Source organism: Tyto alba, unplaced genomic scaffold, assembly GCF_018691265.1.
Source record: "Tyto alba isolate M040663 unplaced genomic scaffold, T.alba_DEE_v4.0 Super-Scaffold_2, whole genome shotgun sequence".
Lineage (NCBI taxonomy): Eukaryota > Metazoa > Chordata > Aves > Strigiformes > Tytonidae > Tyto > Tyto alba.
The window spans coordinates 66,179,949-66,203,700 of NW_024881282.1; the positions used below are offsets into that span (position 1 = coordinate 66,179,949).

A 23,752-nucleotide genomic window follows, 5' to 3' on the forward strand; every position below is an offset into this window, starting at 1 on the left:
GCCTCAGCCTGTTGATTCAGTCTGTCCAGATCCCTCTGTGGAGCCTTCCTTCCCTCAAGCACATCAACACTCCCACCCAACTTGGTGTCATCTGCAAACTTACTAAGCGTGCACTCAATCCCCTTGTCCAGATCATTGATAAAGATACTGAACAGAACTGGCCCCAGTACTGAGCCCTGGGGAACACCACTTGTCACTGGCCGCCAACTGGATTTAACTCCATTCACCATCACTCTGTGGGCCTGGCCACTCAGCCAGTGCTGTAAAATATCTCTTCTTGAACGATTTTGTTTGCTGGGTTTTGCAAGCATCCCTGCTTCTCCTTGCACCACAGTGACCGAGCTGTCCCTGCTGTTAATGCCTCTTACTGCTCAGTCCAGAGCGTATAATTCTCAAAACACAGCTCTTCTCAAACACCAGTCCAGTCATTCCCTTAGCAGGCTGTAAAAGTAGGTGATACAAAATTATTATAGCAAGAGCCAGGCTGCTTATAAGTTATACAGCTAACTTTTAAATGAATTTCTTTACTAATTTTACAAACACATGATGAGTGTTTAGGTAAAATTCTGCCCTTATTTTCAGATGCCCTCAGTTTCTCATTAGTTAAAAGCCCACTCATTAGGAAGAGCAGATTCCTGAGACAAACACATCAGCTGTTGTAAATTGTTCCACCAAAGTTTTCTGCTGTTCACTGATTTTATAGAGGTAAGTGCCATGTTATTTACTCAATTAATAATCAGTAAAGACGAAGTTTTCACTTCTGCTTGTAGACCACCAGTTAGGAAGTCTTTCTGTGTTATTTTCTGTAGCATGTCAATTCAGAACTATATTTTATCTTTTTTCCTGTCTAATAGCTATTTGATGCTTTACACTCCAATGTATAACAGCAATTTTAAATTAGAAAACTGATCTTGAAATGCTGTCTATGAATAAAATTCACATTTAGAAAAAAAGAGAGTAATGCTTTTACTTTAAAGGTATTTCAGAATTTGATTCATCACTTTAATACTTAAATGCCCTGGGCTGTGCATGCAACACTACACACCTAGGAAGTAGCTAATCCTATGCTGGTTGTGTATCTAATCCCATATGAAAATTAAAAAAAATACTTCTTTCATTAGAAGCAAAGCATTCAGGGTAATTGTTCCAAGATGACTGACAGTAAGGCAGTCCATCACCTACAAACAGTGTATTTTAAAATAATTGCAAAAGGAGCCCAAAAGAGGATGCAGTTAGTTGTTTCACAATGAGTTCTGTTTATTAATGATTTGTGTTAATATATTGTGCTAGGTATTTCTAGAGCTAGTTATTTAAGACAAAGTAGACACCAGACATGCTGTGTATTGGCATGCAAATAAAGGCTGAAGTTAATTTCACCTCAAATGCTTTATGCATATTTTCCAAATTGTCATGAGTTTCTGTTCAGCAAAGTGTAATATTTCCTTCTGTGTTGTCCAGAGAATAGGAATTATTTACTGCAAGCAGAGATTTACAGTGGAAATACACAACTGTTTTAAGCATTTGCCAACATACTATGGTTTTTAGCTGACTAAAGGACACATTTTTCCTCTCGCAAGATTATAAATGCTTAATAACTTCATTAATTCAACTGGAATATTTCCAGATTTACACCCTTCAATTAATTTCAATTGAATTTTCTTAAATTACACCATCTGAAAGCAGAATTTATCTTCGAGAGAGCTAAAGTTAATTTAGCTTACAACATTTTGTCAGGAATAAGCCCAGGCCTGATTGTAGGAATTCTCTGTTATCAATTTGGCTTAATTTTCTCTTTTATAAGTGCCCCTAATAACAATAAACCTTTCAGAAAATGAATACATGAATTAAACAGGTGGTGTGAAAGAAGCTAAACTATTTTAAACGCTTTGCACCAATGTAAACTCATGTAATATTTATTGTACAGTATTACCCATTCATACATTCTTATAAGCTATTAAAATTACATGCCGGAAGGTAGGATGTATTCTGTTAGTGCCAATTAATGTTCACGATCTTCAGTTAAAATTACTTGGTAATAAATTAAAAATAAAATCTATAAAACAGTAAGAACTTCTTTTCAGAATACTGTTGGTAGGCACTTTTATTTTCACCCATCAAGGGCCAGGGCCAGAAGAACAGTGTACTGAACACTGCTGAGGATATTAGCCTTAATTATTCAGGGAATTAAGTCTTTAACAGCACTAACAATCAATATAGCTCCTTGAGAAGGCAAAAAAAATGCAATTTATTTTTTCCCCTTTATTCTTTGCATATGGGGAAGAAATAAATATTAAAATTGCATCTAAAAGGTTCTACTTTTAACATAAAAATTACAACTTTAAATATTGAGAATATTTTTTCTAAAATATGTTTGTCTCTAGTTTATAATGCAATAGAAGCAGATGGAACGGAATTGAAAATAACAATACATCAAGCTTTTTCATAAAATACACTCTAAATTCATGTATTAGATATGTAAAATGGTATAATAGTCTACATTTTATATAGTTTCATCCACTCAAAAAATACTTCTCTCACTCAATCCTTCAACAACTGAAAAATTGTTTGTGGCACACATATATATTTAATCTCCCTCTACTGCACAGACAGATTTAAACCATTTTACTTTATCTTTCCCTGGTATTCAAAGTGTCATCAATAATCTGCAGTGATTTAAAATGACAAGACAGTCTTTTAACTAAAACAGTACTGGGAATCATGACCTGTATCTTAATTTTCCTTCTGTCACTGTGCTAGTAAATCACTGAAAAGTTTCAGTAACTCAATAGGGAACGTTTTTCTCTCCAGCAGGAATTTAAGAGTTAATGTCTGAAAAACAGTTTGAGGTCCTGTGTTAAAGGCAGTGGGGCAGTTAGGGAGAAGAGCTGGGAGGGAAGGAAATCCCCAGCCCTGGCTGTCTCCACTGGTTGTGTGTGAGCACGAAGCAAGGACAAGTTGACCCCAGCACACACATTTGTGATTGAGCAGGCTCTACACAGCCTCGAACAGCCAGATCAAAAGGAAAAAAAAAAAAAAAAAAAAAAAAAAAAAAAGAAAGAGGATGCAGGCTCCCAAAATGGGATGTGAAGGCATTTGGGACAATTTACAGACCTGTTGCAGTGCTGGAGCATTGGGCCAATAGATGTTTAGGCTGCCTAAACTACACACATGGAAGGGGAAATGTCAAATATTTTACCAGTGGTGCTTTGGTGACAACACAGAAATGCAGGTGTCTTTATCTGTGAGAGCTGGAAGTGACCAGAGCATGGGCAAAAGAGCATTTTTGATGGCAAAGCCTAGTGGAATGCATGCAGCTGCCTGCAGGCTACACCGAGGGCTTGGTACTGGGGAGCTGGGAGAGCTCCACCTTTATGCCCTCCACTAACCTGAACCTCTGTCATGCTGGAGATAAAAAGTCACATTGTAAATTAAAAGTTATGAGTCTCCTGGTTTTACTGAGGTTTATAACTGGGTGAAAGTAGTTTAAGAAGTGATTCGTATTTCTGTGAAACCAGTCCCATGGCCAAGGGTGGGGTGAAATGCCATCACCATTTATCGTGATGAGTAGCCCTCAGTCTTGTTGTTACTAATGCGATGGTTTGGCATAAAAAGCAATGTGTGTAAAGATGTAAGAGTCTGGCCTCTAATGACTACCTGACAAAGACGGTACAGGTAGACTAGGATAGACCAGGACACATGAAGTACTAAAATGGTTATTTTTAATAGAAGAAAAGAATTTTGTGTTCCATGTGAAGAATAACTTTTCAATACTGATTATTTTTTCTTTCATTCCCATGATTCCTTGCAGTCTTTTCTCTCAATTTAAGGCATGTCATGAGCTGCACATAGCAGAAACAGTAAAGCTAAACAGGAAATGCCTAAGCAGATCTCTGTTCCAAATATGACTTACTGTAAAACTGTGATATGCACAAAAGAATGTCCTCTGGCATTTTCCATTTGCTTTAAAATGAATAATCTACAGTTTACAAAAATGTCAGCAGTGATAGCATAGCCTGAATCCCCATCTCCATGTTCTTTGAATTTCTTGTCACATATTTTGCAGAAAAATAAAGGGATGCTACTTTGCACCTTGCAACCTAGTATGTTCACATATTGGAAGTGAACTGTAATATGAATTGCAAAGGAAAATGTCAGTTGTATGTTTGGTTTTGTACTTTTATTGATCTGTAAGGAAGACTGCAAGCATTTTAGTGTTATTTTTCTGTTCACTTTTTAACTTGGAATCTGGTCTGAGAAATAGAACTGGAGAATTAGGAAGACCTGTGAGTCAAGAGACTGAAAACTGAAGGTATGAGGATACAGTGAATACTGAAAAGAAAAGGGGTGATGAGTATGAGTTATTCCTGGGGAGATTCCAGCTGGACACAAGAGGAAAATTTTTCACAATGAGAACAATCAGCCACTGGAATAATCTCCCCAGGGAAGTGGTGGATTCCCCAACACTGGACACTTTCAGGATTCAGCCGGACAGGGTGCTGGGCCAACTTGTCTAGACTGTCTTTTTGCCAAGAAAGGTTGGACCAGATGATTCTTGAGGTCCCTTCCACCCTGATATTCTGTAATTCTATGATAATCTCTATGATAATGCAGTTTTACGCTTTTAGACCATAGAACAATTCAGGATAGACAGTCAGCCTGTGTCCGTCTCATCACTTTATCTAATGCAAGTCATTTTTCTACAAAACTAGGAAATTCAAGACTTTTTACATAATCCTGAAACAGAAGAATAACAGTAGAGAGGGAGCAGCAACACAGAGACAGGATGGACAAATTTGGTCTTTCCCTTATTTCCTAAGACAGAAATCTTTATACATGTGTAGATAAACACATAGAATCTTGTAAGTGTATATTGTGTGCATATAGATCATACCTCATAGAGAATAATGTATCGATGCACAAGATTTTTCAAGTTATTTGCAAGGTACTCTTAAATGTGATTGTGTGGTGGAAAAAATGTTTAAATACTGTTGAAATGCCCACATTTCTTAGCCACAATAATAATTTCTACCCCAAATGTGGTCAGTCTATGTTCAAAAAAGGACATTCTTTTTAGCTGCCAATTTTGCACATTCCTCAACGGAATGCAAAAAATTCAGTTACATTAATTTCCTTTTTAAATGCCATCATATTTAATCTATTTTCCAAGCAAAACACTTTCCTACAGATATAAGAAATACTAGTTAAAATGAATGTGTGTCTACAATGAAAGAAAATACAGCGCTATACTCAGCAGTTGCAAGACAATAATACATATGAGAGGTTGAAAGCAAGCTTGGTAAAGTGTTGTAAATCTAGTTTAGGTCACAAAGCATGACTCTTTTCTGTTGGAAAAATCACCTTTCCTCTATGATTTAACTCTACCTCTTTCTTATTTTGGATTTTAAATTATGTTAGTCAGATACTGGTTAACAAGGAAATCTGAAGTAGCTGTTACTGTAGGAACTCCAGATTATTTTTTTTTTTCAGAGTGTGTTTCTGAATTCTGAAATAGTTATAGAGTTCAATGAAAGATGTGCAGCCTAACTCATACTTCACAGGTAAAACCACATGTCTCTGAGTTCTTACTTTCCTACTGCATATGACGTTGCATATATTTCAACAGCCTTTTAACTGAGAGTGTAGTTTTCCCTTCCCTGTCTGAACTGAAGGAGTGAGATAAGACCAATTTAATCATAGGATACTGGCTTGAAGGTGTTACAATTGTTATGTGATTTAGTTTTTAAGATTCATCTTTATGATATTTCAGAAATATTGAAATGTCATCTAAACCATCTTTTTTAATCTTACTAGAAATTAGGTCTAAATCTGCATATTATCTCTGCTTCACTGCAACTTCTGCTTAAAATCTCTCTCCCCTATTGTCATGCTTTGCCATTATAGCTCTGGAGAAATTACACCAAATACAGAAATGACATAGATAAGTTTTTCATCTGACAGGTAAAGAATGATATGAAATGAAGTCACCAGAACACCATCAGTTAATCAAAGTATACAGTGAACAATTTATAAGTTTTATGAAATGCTTATTTGATTGAAGAACTATTCTTCTTATATTGTTGCCCACTGACATTAAACTGCATAGGTAATCAAAACACTTAGAATGTCCCACTCCTGCAACATAAATCTGAATAGCAAATATGTCCATACAAACGAGCTGTTCATCCAGAAGAGATTATAAACCTTGAGCATCAAGAACAATTACACACAGCAGAAGATGAAATCAGAGAATGGTATTATAGCTAAATTATGGATTATACTTCCTTTGAAAAATCAGCATACGGATGATATGAAATGAGAAGATGCATTTTCTGGTTATTATGAAGTTGCGTTGGCTGGTTGCATGACCAACATATGAATCATAATCAAAAGTACCAGCTGTAACATCATGTATTACAGTGCAAAGAACGATGAGATAATCAATAAAAACCAGCAGAGAAGCAGAACTGGCCGTCTGGAGAACACCATTGGGCTATATTGGAACACATGGTGTGCAAATAAGTTTCTTTAGAGTGAGAGTCTATATTTTTTGCTAATTTTAAGCTGTTTACTTTGGAATCAAAGTGTGTAATTAAGATGTCTAGTTCAGCTGTTATCAGGTATTTGGAAATGGAAGTACAGTCGAATTCTAACCAATAAACACAGTGAAATAACGGTTGGACTAAGTTGACAACATTTGCTTGGGAAAAACAAACATTTTCTTGTTTCTTTTTACAAAAATGATGAAAGGAATATGCAGAAATGAACTTGCTTTTTCTAGTCAAGAAATGGTAGATTTCACCACAGTTATTAAAGGATATATTGAAATCCAGCCATTACCTTCTTCATCCTAAATTACATAGCAGAAATCAATGCAAATAGAAAACTACATGTTATTTTGTGCAGTAAGAACATGATCCAAAGTTTCCTGGATACAATAAAAAATATCTCAACTTCAATGGATTTGTGATCAGGCCCCACTTCTTTCACTTATGAAGAATTCATTTTTGTTTTTAGAATATAGAGCAGAAACACTGAGAACAGATTCTGCTCTGAAAACACTGTAGTGCCTCAGAAAGCTACGTGCATCTCTGGGAAGTTAAATTAACCATGACAATATGTCATTGAATCAGAAAAACAGGAGAATTTGAATCAAAGTTGATAATGAACTTCAAGGAGGAATCGTTCGTGTCTGTGCTCATTAAAAAACAGGGATTCAAGCAGTCCAATTAGTGTCCATGCATGAGACTAAAAAGGCCATAGTCCAAACATACAGCAGTGGAAATTGTAATAAAAGATGTTTTGTTCTTGTTTATAAGTTATTTTGTGAATTTGTGAAACAACAGGTAAATTATTTCCCCCTCTTTCACAACTATAGGCTTTCCTGTTTCTTTGAAAACTTGTTTCACTTGGCTTCAGATTACTTTTTAAAGAAAAAGTAAGCATCTGTAGTTAAATCCCCATGTGCAAATAACATCAGAATTAATTGCAGATTAATGCAACTGGATTGGAACTTTTTAAAAGGATAGTATTTTGGAATTGTCTCCTCTTTAAGGAATTGTCTCCTGTGTGTAATAGAAAGCAGCAGGAAAAGTGAGATGATTTGCAATGAAATGCTTTAGCTATCTGAAAGGTAGGCATGCTGTCTAGGCACTTATCACCTCCTTTTCTAGGTTAATGGAGATAGCTGTGTGAATAATTCCATATAGCTTTAAATAAGGAATTTATAATACCTTTGGGAGGTGTCCTCCTTTTTGGAGGACCCTGAATGACTGTCCTTGACCAGACCTTAACTTCTAAGCAGCTTGAACAGATTTAGATAGATTCCTGCCTTTTTTTGTGGGATTTAGCTTGTAGATGCAGACTTCTGCATGCTTACAGTTGAGTAAGGTAGCCAGGCTTCCTCACAACCTAATTGGAAGATTTGGTTAATCCAGTCAAAAGACTATTGCGTTATTCAACATGTTCTGTGGTAAACATTTTCATTTTGTCACCTGTGGTGTTTTGTACATGGTCCTGAGCAACTGGCTCTAAGTGATCCTGCTTCAGCAGGGGTTGGACCAGATGACCTTCAGATGTCCCTGCCAACCTCAACTATTCTGTGATTCTGTGATTTAAAGCCTTGTCAAGTGACAAGAATTGGACTGGAATCAAAACTATAACTTAATATTATCCTGCATTATTATTTCCTGGCCTATCTCTGTTATGATTTATTACCTGCAGTGTTATAATGCTTGGGGCTGTCAGATCTAGACAAGAGCTGTACTGTATTAGTCATTAATACATGACAAGATGATCTAATTTTATGTACATAATAACACAAGGCTGAACAATATCAGCATTGGGATTGTGGGAATAGGCAGCTGGGATCTTTTCCCAGATCTTCTCTTACACACAAATTCACTAAAGGTCTTTTCTTTCTCTCCTGGTACTCTTCCCATTTTATCTGAGCTATCACTCTTAGAAAAAATCTTTGTTTAAATCTTTGTTTATATTACAGGCTTGTTCTCATGTATTGCAAAGCATTCCAGTCCAAATCATGAAAAAGCAATTACAAATGTACTAAGTCAGTTTGCTGCATCAAAGAAGGAGTGCAAAATCCTGTGATGCATTCATCAGTTTGTATAAAGCAGGAAGGGAAAGGCATTTTTTGTGGCTTTTTTTTTTTCCTCCCAGACTAGGACATTAATTAGACAATTATGCAAGGCTCTGCAGGAAAACAGAGAAAAAGATACCAGTTGCAAGCATAAGACTTCCTTCCAGCAGATCAGTGGAGTGAAAATAACCTGACATCCTTTTCCAACAGGCACCCTGTACACAGTACCAGCTTGATGGCCCGTAGCAATTGCCCATTTTTCTCAAGGATGTTATCCTTAACAGGATCTAAAGGATTTTGATCGAAGTTTTAAAACTTAGGTGTTAAATCTATATTTAGGCATGCAAAGCAAGCAGCCAGAGAGCAGGTGAGGAAACAACAGGAACATAAATCTCTATCTTGCTAATGAGGGCTTGCTTCTGGGGAGTCCTGCCTTGTGGCTTCTTGCAGTCCTGCTCTCCACCCACTGACTCAAGCCATTGCTTAATGCACACTGCCTTCCTCCACCTCTTGGGAGGGTGCTCTTGTACCAGACCACTGGCTGGGGGGACTCAATGCTTTTCTGGGACTGAGGACAGAAAAACACAGGACTGGGGATAGAGAAGAGAAAGGTTGTTCTGTAGGAGATGAGATAAAAAGACAAAGTAGAGACTTAAAAGGAAAGGCCGAAGATCAGAAGAGCAGTGGCAAATAGGAAAAGAAACATCAAACCCAGAGGATGGAAGAATGTCAAGGAAGGACAAACGACAGAGAGAGAAATCCTGTATTATATCACTTAAGAGAGCCAGCAAACTTTAAAACAGCAGAAAAGTTTTTTTTCTTTAATAAGTCTGCTGGCAGATTTGGATAGGGTACCTGCAGCCTTCCTGTAGATTTGGCATGCCATTACAGATTAAAAGGAATATCCAAGGAGTACTACAAAATCTAGTATTAGAGTGGTGTGTTGACTGTACTGATTTGGAAAGCAAGAAACCTAGGGATCCCATCTGTGAGATAATGGATGGGTAGGTGTGAAGAGCTCTCCTTGTCTAGGAAAGAAGTGATTAACTGAGTGAGAAAATAGCAGGGACAAGTGAAACTAGGTTAATTACAGTAGGATAATTTGGATCTGACTTCACAGGCAAGGGAAAAAATCATTAAAAATGGATGTAAAAATAGGGAAATATCCAGTTTCAGGACATTTCAAATTCACATGGCTAGTGCATGAATTGAACCTGAAATGAAGGCAGTGATTGTAGTGATTTAACATGTGACTAAAATGGAGAAACTTGACAGGTGAATAACAGAAGATAACAACTGAGAGGAGAAACCATGTCATACTATACATGCAGTAATGTTCAAAAGAGCAAACGATTTTTATGATCTGTGGATGTCTACACCACCGTGTAGAGTTTGCTCATCAGCACCAATAATAGGTACTGTGTTCCCCATCAAAGAGACCTGAATGACATACCCAGGCCAGAGCTGAGCTGTGCTTCCTGGGGAAGAGATAGGAGCAGGGACAGGCTCTGGAGCAGCCGACTGCGGGCAGTGGGTGAACAGTTGCCCCATGGGGTGCAAAGTGGAAGTGTGGGTGCCTGGGATGCCAGTAGCCCTGCAGCTCTGGCAGCTCCCAGATTACTAGCAGTCCCCAAGCCAGTGTGACTGTCAGGGAAAACAGCAGACCCTGAAAGGAAAGTTCATACTAATAAGACCCCAATTCTACAGACTAGGTCCCTTTATCAAAGATACAGCATGTTTTTACAGCTAGTTCAGATCTACTTAATCTAATTTATTTTCCTTAACGTATTGATATTTAATTTGCTTTCAGAATAATAAATATCTTAAACCATGAAGTCATTAATAGTATCACCCTTCTAGCCTGCCGATTGTTTATCACTCTTGCATATATTCATTTAGAAAATGAAAATTAAATTTGGTGGTAGATAACAATATACTTTTTTTCAGATATGCTGAAAATTGCAGCATTTCTGAGTTCCCTTGATTAATCTGTGTGAGGTAGAAGTGACTGCCTTTTTTAAAAATTACCTTTCCTATTGTGACCATTAGCATATACAAATATTAAAGAAGACCTTACCTGAACTGTGATGATGTTCTAGGCAAGTCAGAACAACTGTAGCAGAACATGCTTGAAAGCTGAAATTTCAAATGAGCAGCATATTCTTTTTTATCCTATTGTTTTAAGTTATTCTTTTATTAACTCATTTTTTGTAGACATCAAGGAGCAAATAAGTGTTAAGGAAAGGCCTGAATCAACTATAGGACGTGTCTGGGTGAGAAGGAAAGCAAAAAAAAAAGCTGAGCATCAGAACACACTTCCAGACAGCAATATCTACCAAAAAGTTTTTCAAAACATTTGAAATTAGACTTAATTTTTACAAGATCACAACCTTGTACTTTTCTCTTTTTACACTGGGTATAATGTTAACAAAAGAAACAAAAAGTCATCCCTTTGTCATCCCATCTGCCTTCAGTGTGGCTGCTGCCCTTCTAATATGTCTTCTTTCGTTTTTGTTTTCAAGGACACGTCATAACAATTTCCCAGAAAAAAACCATACCATGGCTGTTTGGGTCAAACAGTTAGCAGTGATAGTGCTGCTTACTACGGTTGATGCTCAGCTGCTGAAGCCGGCACAGGCCCCTCTGGTTCTGCACAAGCCTTTCATGGTGGTTTGGAATGCGCCGACTGAGCAGTGCAGGCTGCGGTACAAGGTGGACCTGGATCTCAGTGTTTTTGACATTGCATCCAACACCAATGAGACTTTGAGTGGGTCCAGTGTGACAATCTTCTATCACACTCATTTGGGATACTATCCCTACTACTCAGATAACGGAGAGCCTGTCAATGGAGGGGTGCCCCAGAATGAAAGTCTTATCAAACACCTTAATAAAGCAAAGTCTGACATTGACTATTGCATACCCATGAAGAAATTTCAGGGACTTGCAGTCATTGACTGGGAAAACTGGAGGCCCCAGTGGGATAGGAACTGGGGCAATAAAAGCATTTACAGAAATAAATCTCTTGAGATGGTTAGGAGACGGCATCCTCAGTGGCCAGAGGACAAAATTAGGAAAGTGGCGAAAGAGGAATTTGAAAATGCTGGCAAGAGTTTTATGAATAACACCATCCTTCTGGCTGAGCATATGAGGCCAAACGGTTTGTGGGGTTACTATCTTTACCCAGACTGCTACAATTATGATTACAAAGAACACCCCCAAACATATACAGGGAAATGCCCAGCCATTGAGTCTTCCCGCAATGACCTTCTGCTTTGGCTGTGGAGGGAAAGCACTGCTCTCTACCCTTCTATATACCTGGATTATATACTTAAGTCAAGTCCAAATGCACTAAAATTTGTTCACTATCGGGTTAAGGAGGCAATACGCGTTGCCTCAATTGCTAGAAAAGACTACGTTTTGCCTGTGTTTGTTTACTCCAGACCATTTTATGCCTATACTTTTCATGTTTTAACAGAGGTAAGCAGACAGACTTTAGAAATCTAGAGATTAGAAACAGCCTCTTAGAAAAAATATTTTATAAAAGTCTTCCTTGTATAAAAGCATTTTTGCATTTGTTTTTCATATTTAAGGCAGCCCCTATAAGAGGAAGTGCTGTAGTCACAGTGCAAAACTCTACACCTTTCAAAGGTTAATATTGCAGTGCTTTGATCTACTTCTGTAGGATAACATTGTATATTTTTAATGAGGGTAATTTAGAAAGAAAGTACAAAGAAATAATTTCCTTAAGGACGTGATTCATTCTGATATTTTAATTCTTCAGGACAGCTTGTGAAATGAACTTGAGAAATTTTTGTGAAGTTGAAAACTAATTAGTGGAATGGAAAGATAAACTTTCATAAGAAAGAGCCTCAGGGCTTTTTTGTTTCTTTACCCAAATGTAAATTAATTCAACATAGAAATAAACCAGTCGAGTAAACTAGTCTGGCCTGGAGTTCCTAACTCCTGCATGATGAGCATTGGCCATCTTTCTTCTCGGAGGTATAACACAATCAAATATTTTCATGTTCCAACATTTAGTGCTAACACTGTGGATTCCTTTAAATAAAGAAACCAAGTTTTTGAGTCATGCAATGTTCCTTCAACTAATGATCAAGTGCAATAAATATATAGTGGCCACAACATTGATGGTAAAAATATGTGTACAAATCCCAGACTTTCTGGATATGGCATGATGATTGTGGCTCTGACTTTTTGTTTATGCACAGATGCTTAGTCATTTCTCTAGTAGCTATTTCAAGTGCCAAAAGTTTTTCTTTGGTTGCTATCAATTCCACGAGAGGGGAGGAAATCGGGCAGGGAGCTCATGGAAACAACCTCTCAATGGCTAAGGCTGTCTGGGGGTGCTCTCTCCCTTTGGTTTATGGAAAGCTGCATAAGAGCTCACTTCTGCTGCTGCCAGAGACAAGTTCTTGACTCAAACCAGAACAGAAAAAGGGAGGGGGGGGGGGGGGGGGGGGAGGGGGGGGGGAAGGCAACGGTCAGTCCAGCAAACCACAGGCTGCATGTGGCTTCAGCATGGAGCTGGGGCTGGGGAGGCACGGTGGAGCCCTGGCAGCCTGAGCAGTGCAGCAGTGTTCCAGGCTGCCCCCAGGAAGCAAATGCTGCATAGAAGCAATCATTAATTCGGTTTGCCTCATTTTTAGCAACCAGGGACTCTTTGGAGCTGTTTTCCGTGTGGTGTGGAGACTGCAGGTCCTAGCTGACTCAGAAACCATTGGCAAATAGGCAAGGCTGGGTCCCACTGAAGGGAAAGAGCCCCTGGGGTTGGTACAGGCAGCATTTCACCCAGAACACCTTCACTGAAGAACTTGGGCTGTGAAATAAATGAACATTCTTCAAATCCAGGCTGCAATAATACATTTTTATAATATAAATTAGTCCCTTGATTGATATAATAATACCATGAATGTTACTGAAAGCTATGAAAACTAACATATTGCTACCAGTTATGCATGTGTGCAAAATCTGTGGTGGTATAAAGTTGCTGTTTTACCTTAAGCTATTTTCTGAACAGTACAGTGGTAATTTGGAGCAACATTCTTCTTAAGTTATACTCTTTAGATCACTGGCCTGTTTTCCAATTGCATGTAGCCATTTACTTTTGGCTGCTTTAAAGATCATTTTACAACTCTGCAGCCAGGGAAGATCCCTGCATATCCAGAGAAACATCTTTGGGTTATGCTCCACTACATATTTTCTGATAAGGACAGCACCCAGCTCTGCAGGCAGCCATGGGGACAGGGCTTGACATATCTCCAGACTATACACATCATCTGTGTGAACAGCTTGGGGACTACCAAGAACTTGCAGGGTTTCACTTAAGAAAACTAAATAAGAATGATCAGGAAAATAATGTTCTTGTTTTCCTTCATATCCCTGAAGTCACCAAGATGTTTTAAATATGTTTTTTTTTATGTTCAGATTTTATAGTAGACTGTAGCTTCTCATTTGACCAATGACATGCCCCTAAGTGGTGCTCACAAAACCACAAACAAGACATGCAACCTCTGAGCTCCAGCAACAATGTGCATGAATATGACAAAGAAAGGAGCCGGTGTAGTACAATGACATTCAGGCCAAAATGGCCATAGAAAAATTGGATTAGCAGGCTAATAGATACCTGAGCTGTGACAGGGACTGGGCCAGGAGAATTGCTGTCCTGCTCCATCAAGATGTGCAAGAGCCATGGCATTCTGGCCCAATAGAAATAATTGCTGACACATTCAAGCCTTGTGTGTAAGCCGTCCTGTACACAGCATGAAAAAATAGTCAATATCACAGTGGAAGAAAATAGAAAGAATGGTTGCCAGTCAGAGTCACTGAGAGAGAGACACAGGTCTGGCAGACCTTCAGAAAGATGAAAGGCCCAGGTCCCAAATGGATTCTGTAGCTATGTATGCTGTACCTTTCACCCTGACTGCACCTGGAAATCAGGTGAGTTGTGCATAAGGTATCTGAGAAATTCATCCTGCTTTTTTTCTTGGAAACAATTTATAAGTTCTGAATTGGGATCCAAATCATTACGAAAGGTTTCTGTATTTGCTAGAAATGTGTGTAAGTGGTTTGCCATCTGTTGGGTATTTAAAAACTATCTGCCTTGACAATTCAATACTAAGCATGTGGGAGAGGGAAGTTACACAGTAGCATCTGCGCTTCCTGACTAGATATCTGAAGTCATTAATAAAGCAGAGTGGTAACTAACTAACAAATGATTAATAATGGATAACAATTCACTCATTCACCTACAGTCTTCTCTGATGACCAGGTGTGTATGTGTATAGACACCGTTCCCCGCAACTATGCCACGCTTGGATTACCATTCCTGAATACAGAAAAAGCATGTCTGTAGTTAAGACTGTTCAAAATTTAAAGGAAAGATTACAGATGTACTTATTTTTCTTTCCTCAACATGTACCTAGAACTGACTGTCCTGTTTCCTCTCAAGCTCCAAAACTGAAACAGCTTAGCTCACCTCCTATCTTTTTGGTGTCCAATGCAGTGATGTGACTGATCAAAATATGGAGGAGCATTGATAGAAACTAGCACCTACTCCTTCCTGCCAAGCTCGATCTGTCTGATCGGAGATAGCCCAGTGAGGATCTTGGGTTGTCGCACACTGCCCCCAAAAGCTTGAACAAGAATGAGCATCAGAAGGGAAGAGGCTTTGTTGACTTGTTTACCACTTGAAGAAATATGAAATGCCTATGTGGCAGCTGATCCATAAAGTTGCTTCTTCAGAACAGTCCTCTAACATGGAAGGATGAGGATCTGATACAAGGAGTAAAATAGGATTTCCCATCTAGACAAATGCCAAGATGCTCATATTTAAAATTATATCTAAAATTTTTTAAATTTGCATGTTTCCTTCCATATGAGGTACCTCTTACACAAAAGAGCTATGCCAGTGAACCCCCAGTAATGCCAAGCTGTGCTGTGTGAGCAGGAGCTCTAGATTCAGTCCCAAGACCAGGACGGCTGTGTCTGAGGCCACTGGTGGAGCTTATGTGCCTCACTCAGGGCTTCATTAAGGCACCTCCCTATCTCTGCTCCCAATTTGCCACTCAGCCATTATGAGAGGCACTTACCTTTCCTTTTCTCAAAATACCCAAATGGGGGGGTGAAACTTTTATTTTCTAACCCTGTTTGTGTCAGGGGAGGGTGGTGGTGGTGCCTCTCTCTTTGTGTGACTGTCTGGTGGTCAGAGCACCCACCTCTGGTGTGGGAGCTCTTGGTTCAGTTCTCTTCCCAGCCTGCTCAGAATGAATCCAGCACCCTGTGTTAGGCACCGGGAAGGAGTTAGGGAGTCACTAGACCAAAAAAACCAAGTGTACGAGAAAGCAAGAATAAAAGAGAGGGTGCAATCTCCTGTTCACAGGTTATTCAGGGAAGAGCCCTTCTGTGCTGATGGCTTTTGAGGGACTGAACATGAGTCAGTCATTCTGTAAAAGATATAACTATGCCTAGAAATGACAGTCAGAAAACCTACATCTTTCCTTGTGGGCAAGTTATTCAACTGTTAAGCTGAATTCCTTGTAAGCTGTAGACAGGTTCCCACTTGTTTCTGTTGCTCTGCTTTGAACCTTCACTGAATTGGTGCAAAGTGAAATGGCATCAGAAAAAGAAATGGCACCCCTCTAAATGTGGTCTGTAACCTCACAGTGAAGGTAAACCCCTCCAGGGCTAGCTGGAGATGACGTATCTTTTAAGCATGTGGGAAGAGAATAAAATTCAGCTCATGTCATTCTAATTCTCTTTCCTCTTGGAGAGGATTCTTAGCATTCAACCTTTGTTTTAAATAATATGAAAAAAGGAAATATAAGTTGGAAGGAGAGTGTTTAAATGAAGTTCCATACAATTTTTTTGCAGTGAGCTGCTGTTTTCACCAGCATCCAACACCTATGCAGGTGCTAGAAGAGTCCTTTAAGTAGTCCTAGGGGAATATACCTTCCAATCAAATGCCAGATTTTGGCCTTAGCCTGAGAAAAGTGCTGAGTTTCTCGGCATTGTCAAGGTGGTAATTCTAGCTGTGAGGGGAAGTGGAAGCATAGGTGCCTCAGGAGCTTCAGTTGTGAAATTACCATTGCCATTGGACTTCACACACCCAGAGGACTAGGTGAACTTTAAGGGTCATGATCCTGGTTTTGATTATTTTATATCCATATGAATTAGGCATGAAGTGCTGACATCCCCTTGTGGACCTGAATCTAAACGATTCCTAAAAGTAACAAAAGGAAGATGGGGAATATGAGGGAATAAAAATTGGATTTACTGACTCTTGCTGAAGTACCCCAACTCTTAAAGCATATTACTTACAAAATCTGTATTTCAGGGTTTGCTCAGGTTTTAGTTCATCCAGCAATGGTAAATATCTATTGATTATTTATTTTGGCTGTCTGAAAAGGTGTCATTAATTTGTTAATAACATCTAAACTGTGTTAGTGATAAATCATTCAACCATCATCTGGTTAATGTAGAATCACAGTCCAGCCTTTGTATCTGGGTAATCTTCTTAAAATGTTTTGCAGATGGGGAAAGCCTGGTAACTCTCATTATCAAGAGGTCAGGCTATATTTCACATTCTCTTAACATTTGGTATTTTGATCTTTAATTCACATACATTTTTTTTTTTTAACTGAAAAATTAATTCCCATAGAAAAAAAAAAAAAAATTACCACAGGAAAGTGACACCTGCAGCCCACACCACTATCCTTATAAAACTAGCACTGGACTATATACTTTTAAGAGTAATGACATTCTCTAAAAGACTGGATGATCATCAGCAACATGAACTTCAGGAGAGACCAATTACACTTTATATTACTCTGAATCCTACACTAAGAGCCACTAGGTAAGCTCTACTCTTTCAGACATCTGCATGTTTCCTTGCACTGTTTTGTCTAACCTTTAGTTAAGGGTCAAAGTCACTGCTCACTCTGACTTCTCTGTGATTGCTTTCAAGTCTTCGGCGGATTCTCCCTTTCCCAAGGCATTTATTTGTGCCTTCTTTCATATCTTTCAGACTGTAAAGATTTCAGGAATAAGGACTCCTTAACTATGTATTGATAAATCAACAGGCCCACTTACATGGTGAAATAAATTATTTAGTAGTAATTAATAACAGTTCTTTCACTGTAACATTTTGCATTTCTAAGGTGCCACTACCATACTGTAGTAATCTGGCTGTTTTTCTGGATTGTTTTCTCCTAAAAAGAGGTGAAAAGACTGTATCAAAGGCCATCACTAAGTTTTTAAAGGAATTTGCTGTGTCTTCATCACATTGAGACATATTTTAATATCTGTCATTAGAAATACTGATCAGAAATTGCTTTCTAATCAATTATTGTAGACAGAAATGGTTTTAGATGTAATTGATCATGTCTTGAAATTTGGGGGTGGAAGAAGATCCTTCCTCTATATTTTCTAAGATTTAATTGCATTTCTCTAGACAGAATATTCACAGTCTCAGGGAATGGCTTTAAGACACTTGCAGGGTACGTTGGTAGGCCTTGGCAAGGCACCAGTGGCTCCTATTCTACACACAGTCTGTGCTCTAGTAGATCTGTATTACTGCTATTGCTACAACTCTACTGCTTATTGGTGCAGCTCTAAAAGTAGACAAGGTTAAGTCAGTATTCAAATGTGTGTGCTTTTTTTTCCCATTTGGCACTATGTAGCACTGGGAGAGGTGCATTTTTTCAAAGATATGTTTTCTGGAATAACAGCGTTCACACTGGTAGGAACAGCAGCTCTGTACTGTATTGTCGTAGCTAAAGCAGCAGAAGTTAGATCCCTGCCTAAAGCCTACCAATTGCAATCAGATTCTGTAAGGGTGAACCAAAGGCATATGACCATATTTATCATCACTTGCCAAAAATGGTGCCTATGTAGGTATGATAATCATTCAAATATGGTAGATAAAGTATATAATTCAAGTCTTACTTGACCAGGCTGGTTGGAGGATGTCTTGTGAATAAACTATAATGATTTCATTATTTAGTAGTCACACTCATGAGTGTAACCTATGCAAACCTTTGGAGGTACATATAAGAGCTTTCTAAACTAAATAGTGATTTTATTGTGAATATATCACAGGAGTGATGTCTCCTATGGGGGAAAAAAAAAAAAAAAAAAGATGCCCATACCCTAGTGCTTTTTTTTCTTTTATTTTTATATCTTTGTTTTTCTGATGTCTGGTTTTGACCTTCGTTTTCAGATGGATCTTGTCAATACCATTGGTGAAAGTGCGGCTTTGGGGGCAGCTGGAGTTGTCCTCTGGGGCAGTATGCAATATGCCAGCTCAAAGGTAGGTCGTATCACTTTATTAGGGTTTAGGAATCACCTCAGTACTACTTCTCTGACACCACACCTTCCATAGCACCTATCTTTATTGATGTCATTAGCCAGCGGCTGAGAACTATGGCTCAGTACTACTTCCAGGTCTTGTTAGGTCTGTATTTTCATTAGGCTGAGAAGTCCTGTTGTTTCAGAGCACATTGATTTGGGCAGGTCATTTGTAGAATTGTGGAATAATGAGCCCAGGTTAGAAGAGAGGCATGTTTTGAACAAATATAAACACAGCTTGTTTTACAGTGTTTTACTTCGTAGCTGTGGCTGTTTGTACACATCCACAGAGAAGGAATGGAGACTGGAGTTATTTTCTCTGGTCACTAGTGTCGAAATGATGCATGGAAAATAATGTTACTACAAGAAAAGGCCTAGTTCCTCCTCCCAGGTTCTTCAGGCTTTCACAAATAATTCTTCCTAAAGTGATGGAGCAGGCAGGAGACTGGACTGGGATTTCACAGGAGGCACTGCAAATTGACCCCCTATCCTAAACCTAAGCTGGGCTTTGGTGCCCACCCCACTTTTCATGCAGCCTGCTCTCCTCCTCCTGAAGTCTAGCAAAGCACCACTGACTTGGGCAAAGGAAGAGGGAAAACTAGACTGGAACTTTGTAGCCACAATTGCAGCAACTTTTGTGCCGGTTTATGAAAATTATGTGGCTCCTGTTATGATCTGGACTGGGAACCCAGGAAGTCATAAAGCTTCTGTGATCCCCTCGGGTTAAATTAAGGTGAAGTGACACCAAATGACCAGTTAAAATGTTTTACTTGTGGTAGAAACAACTTAAACTTGGAAACGGATAGTAAGAAATGTGACCTCCTATTGATAAATCTATAAGAAAGAAAAGAAAGGAAAGAAAAGAAAAGGAAAGCAGATGGACACAGAGAGGAAAGGAGTCAGGTTCACCACACCTGGTTCCAGTTTTGTCTCAGGTCCAGAAAGCTTGGGTGGTGGGTGCAAAGTTTTCTGTTGCCTTTTAAGTTCATCTTATCAGCTGATTAGCATAGTAGATCAAAAGAGGCAAGTATTCTATGAACTTATTTCCACGAGAAATGAGGAAAAGGTGGAGCATGGGTTCTGCATATGCACTGAGAGGCAATGGTGTACACCAATCCCTTTGTCAATGGAGTTGGTGGTCATGCTCGTACACCCACCCTTATTTTTAACTCAGTTTTTGCTGAGGTCATTCTCATGCTGGTTATTTATCTCTATTATCAATCTTTTAACCCAAATATATGGTTTCAATGAGTCCACATTTCCCTCCTTTGAGGTTTATCTAAGGAGTTTGGCAATACAACCACAAGAGAGTGAAGCCGTCCATCCTTCGATAATCTCTGGGCTTCCTTGGGCAGTGCTCTTTAGACTAATCACAAAGACCACAGCTTGTCAAAGTTGTCTGTGTCAATGAATGTTTGAGTCATTAATTAGCTCAGTTCCTTACAGCTCCTAGTAAACTCAAGGAGTTGGAAAGATCAGGACCAAAGTGGTGACTAAATATGTGCTATAAAACCTATTAGTCCCATGCGCTGCTCCTTGTAAGCAGTTACCAGAAATATCTGCTTAAGGAACTAGTTAGTCTCAGATTAGCATATAAACTCTCTTTCTGTTTACTAGGACTCCTCCCTAGTCTAATACTGTATTTCTACCAAGCACCCAAATAGACAATATAGTAAATGTCAATAATTTGCTAATCTTACCCATGGAAGTCAGATCTAATGCTAGCTGCTGAGAAACATGTCATGGTCTTTTATTATCTACAGGAGAGCTGTTTAACTGTGAAACGGTACATTGACGGACCCTTAGGACATTACGTTATTAATGTGACCTCAGCAGCCAAACTCTGTAGCAAAGTCCTGTGCAAGAAGAATGGAAGATGTATCCGCAAAAACAGTGACTCTTCTGCTTACCTCCATTTGTCACCCACTAATTTTAAGATTCGAGCCCGTCACTCAGACAGGGACCCCAGGTTCCAAGTGACTGGTGAACCCAGCCTGGAAAGTATTGAAGCCATGAGGCAGAGATTCATGTGTCAGTGTTACCAGGGCTGGACAGGAATATTTTGTGAATTGCCTGACCGAAGGCTAATGGAGCGCTGGGTTCATGCTGTGTTCAGTAGATCAAGAAAACAAAAGCTTTTTGTCTTCCTCTTAGGAGCCATGCAGCTTATTCTGCTTTGTACTGCACACTAAAGTCTTCTGAGGCAGTGCAAGGAAATAAATGGTGCCACTAATAGTTCTGTTACTTAGCAAGTTTTTATTGCACAGGGAAAAGACACTGTTGATTAAATAGTTTTATTCTGTTTTCTTCATTTCCCACTCCTGGAATTCCTTCAGACATTAAACATTTTGAAAGAAGCACCCTCTTTTTTACCAGTTCCTTTACTCTTAACTCATGTTTTACTCATACGTTCAACAGATAGTTTCTGCTGTAACAGTGGAAGCTTTACCTGGGTAAAAATGGTGAATAAACTTGTGCAAGGATTCATCCATGTAGAAGCTTAAGAAAGGACACAGAGCCTATTTGCTTTAGAGCTGGATGATTTAACATATGGTGATAAGGAAAGTCTTCAGGTGGACCAAGGATCACTAACCATTTGCTGCAGCTCTTGGTGAAGACAAATGGCATTTTGTGTGAGCAGCAGCACTGTGCCCAGAACCACATCCACTGCAACTCACTGCTTCCGCATGGAAAATGTGAAGAGTATAGAGTTATACATCAGTGCACACTTTTAAAAACGTATATTTCAGTATTTCAAGACCTAATTTGATTCATATTACTTCTAGAGGTTTCAGTATTTCCAGTGGTAGTTTTGTACCATCAGTTTCAAAGGTACTGTTTGACTGAAAATCTCTGCAGTTGTGAGTTATTGGGTCAAATGTTCATTTTCCCACCACACCAGCCAACCAGCAGAACATTTATGTGTTTAGGTGAGGAGCCCTGATCTCTGAGAGCAGTACTGGAAGCTGGCTCCTGACCCGGGTCAGGCAATGGGAGAGCACTTGTCCTCTCGCTCCGTCCCTTGGGAAGCAGGCAGCCTTGCTGCTTGGTATTGTGGCTGCTGCAGGCCTTTGCTTTCTGCTCTGCTAACTACACTGGTCTCTAACTCTGCTCTCCTACTGCCCTCGAGCAGTCACTCAGTGACTGGGAAATGGGAACAGGCTGACAGATCCCACTGCCTGTGTGCATCTCCCTCGTGCAGGGGAGGAGAAGAAGAACTCTACTCGCTAGCAACATTTTGGCTTGGAGTCTTTGGCTTCATATGGGGACCTCTCTGGATGTGGTATAGCTTAACGAACTACTGATTACTGGTTAATTTGGTGTCCATAACACTTCATCCTGTCAGACTGTGACATGTCCATTTGCAGTTATTCATTGGTCCATGTTTATGTGTGAACAAACATATTTCATCAAAGACCTATCTGTCTTCCACACAGCCTTTCAACGTAATAAACAATTAATGCCTTCACTGAATTGAAGACAAAACCAAGAAATTCTCTGCATCTCTCTGACTTAGGGAAGATACTCAAATAATTTTCTTTTGTATGATACATTGATCTGAGTACCATGAGCACGGACACAGAAATTAATAAAAAACCCACATGTGGGTCTATGACATTTTTTTTACCCTGACTAGTGTTTGTATTCATTATTTGTAACCAGAGTTCATTGCTCACATTACACAGTACCCTATTCCTGTATCAGTTTGGTTAAAATCAGAAAGGCTGTGTGGAGAGGTTACTCAACTGAGTAGGGAAGTCTGAATTTGGCCCTTAGTCAAGCCCCCTTTCTTGATACTGCCCTAAATTACTTTAAACATTAACATATCTCTATGCATTATAATCTGCTGGTGTGGCATATGTTCTTTGTAATGGCCTGTTATCTCTGAACTTTTCTTCATGGTAACCCCACAAAAAACTTTGTTTGGTTTGCCAGGATCAGATTCAGAGCTGGTGTGAACTGTGATGCTCAGATTCACTCAAGCCAAAGACCCAGCTCATAACAGAGCTGCAGTGGATATGCTAAGGCTGCAATGATCCCTTTAAACCTAGATGCTGAAATGGGACTGACTTCAGTTGAATAGAGACTTACTGCTAGCTATAGTGACTCACTCTGTAACGATGTGCTGTGCTGAGAAGCTACAGGAGAGCTTTGCCACTGACCTTTTGCTTTGTAGTGTGTAACAGCAATGGATGACAACAAAAGTGAAAGTAAAGAACTGAATTATTTTGGCGTGGGAGAGAAAGGATTAAAATTAAAGTTTAGAAAATCTGACAGTTAAGAACTATGCCTTTAGAGTGAAGCTAGAGTGTTTACCTTTTCAAATATTTTTTATTGATTACATACATTCTGCTTTAGCTCTTTTATTCAGTTCAGAGTTTGCGAAACTTCAGGGGGAACTTACATACACTTTAGTGTATTGAGAGGATGGAAATTATTAGCCCAGTTTTGCTAAATGCCTGTCACCAGTGCAGCTTTGTATTTAAACTGGATGCTCCTGCTTTGTGTAATGCTGTCCTGTGTTCTGAAACCAGAGGTGATGTGAATTCCCATGCTGTAATCCTCATGCACTGTGTCAGTGAAATGTGTTTTTAAAACATGTGTTGCTTTGTAAAGTGTTTCCATTATTTCTGTGGGCTTATAAGAATGAACTGTGTTGTGACTTATATATACAATTTATTTGGATAGCATAAATTCAATTAAACTGACATAAGGTCTTCATCAGCTAAAGTTCTGGTACTTTGTGGGAAGTTTATACAAACTATACAAATGCTATGAGTGAAGTGGCAATATTCC

The 23,752-nt window shown here is 39.0% G+C and overlaps 1 protein-coding gene across 1 annotated transcript; it reads left to right on the top strand.

The window, feature by feature from the left end:
- Positions 1-404: 404 nt before the first annotated feature.
- Positions 405-22,376, top strand: LOC104358016 (hyaluronidase-1). The gene is made up of 4 exons (XM_033011451.2): positions 405-705; positions 11,116-12,070; positions 18,828-18,917; positions 20,719-22,376. The coding sequence occupies exons 2-4, from the start codon at positions 11,153-11,155 to the stop codon at positions 21,145-21,147; spliced, it is 1,437 nt and encodes a 478-aa protein (XP_032867342.1). The 5' UTR covers positions 405-705; positions 11,116-11,152; the 3' UTR covers positions 21,148-22,376.
- Positions 22,377-23,752: the final 1,376 nt, after the last annotated feature.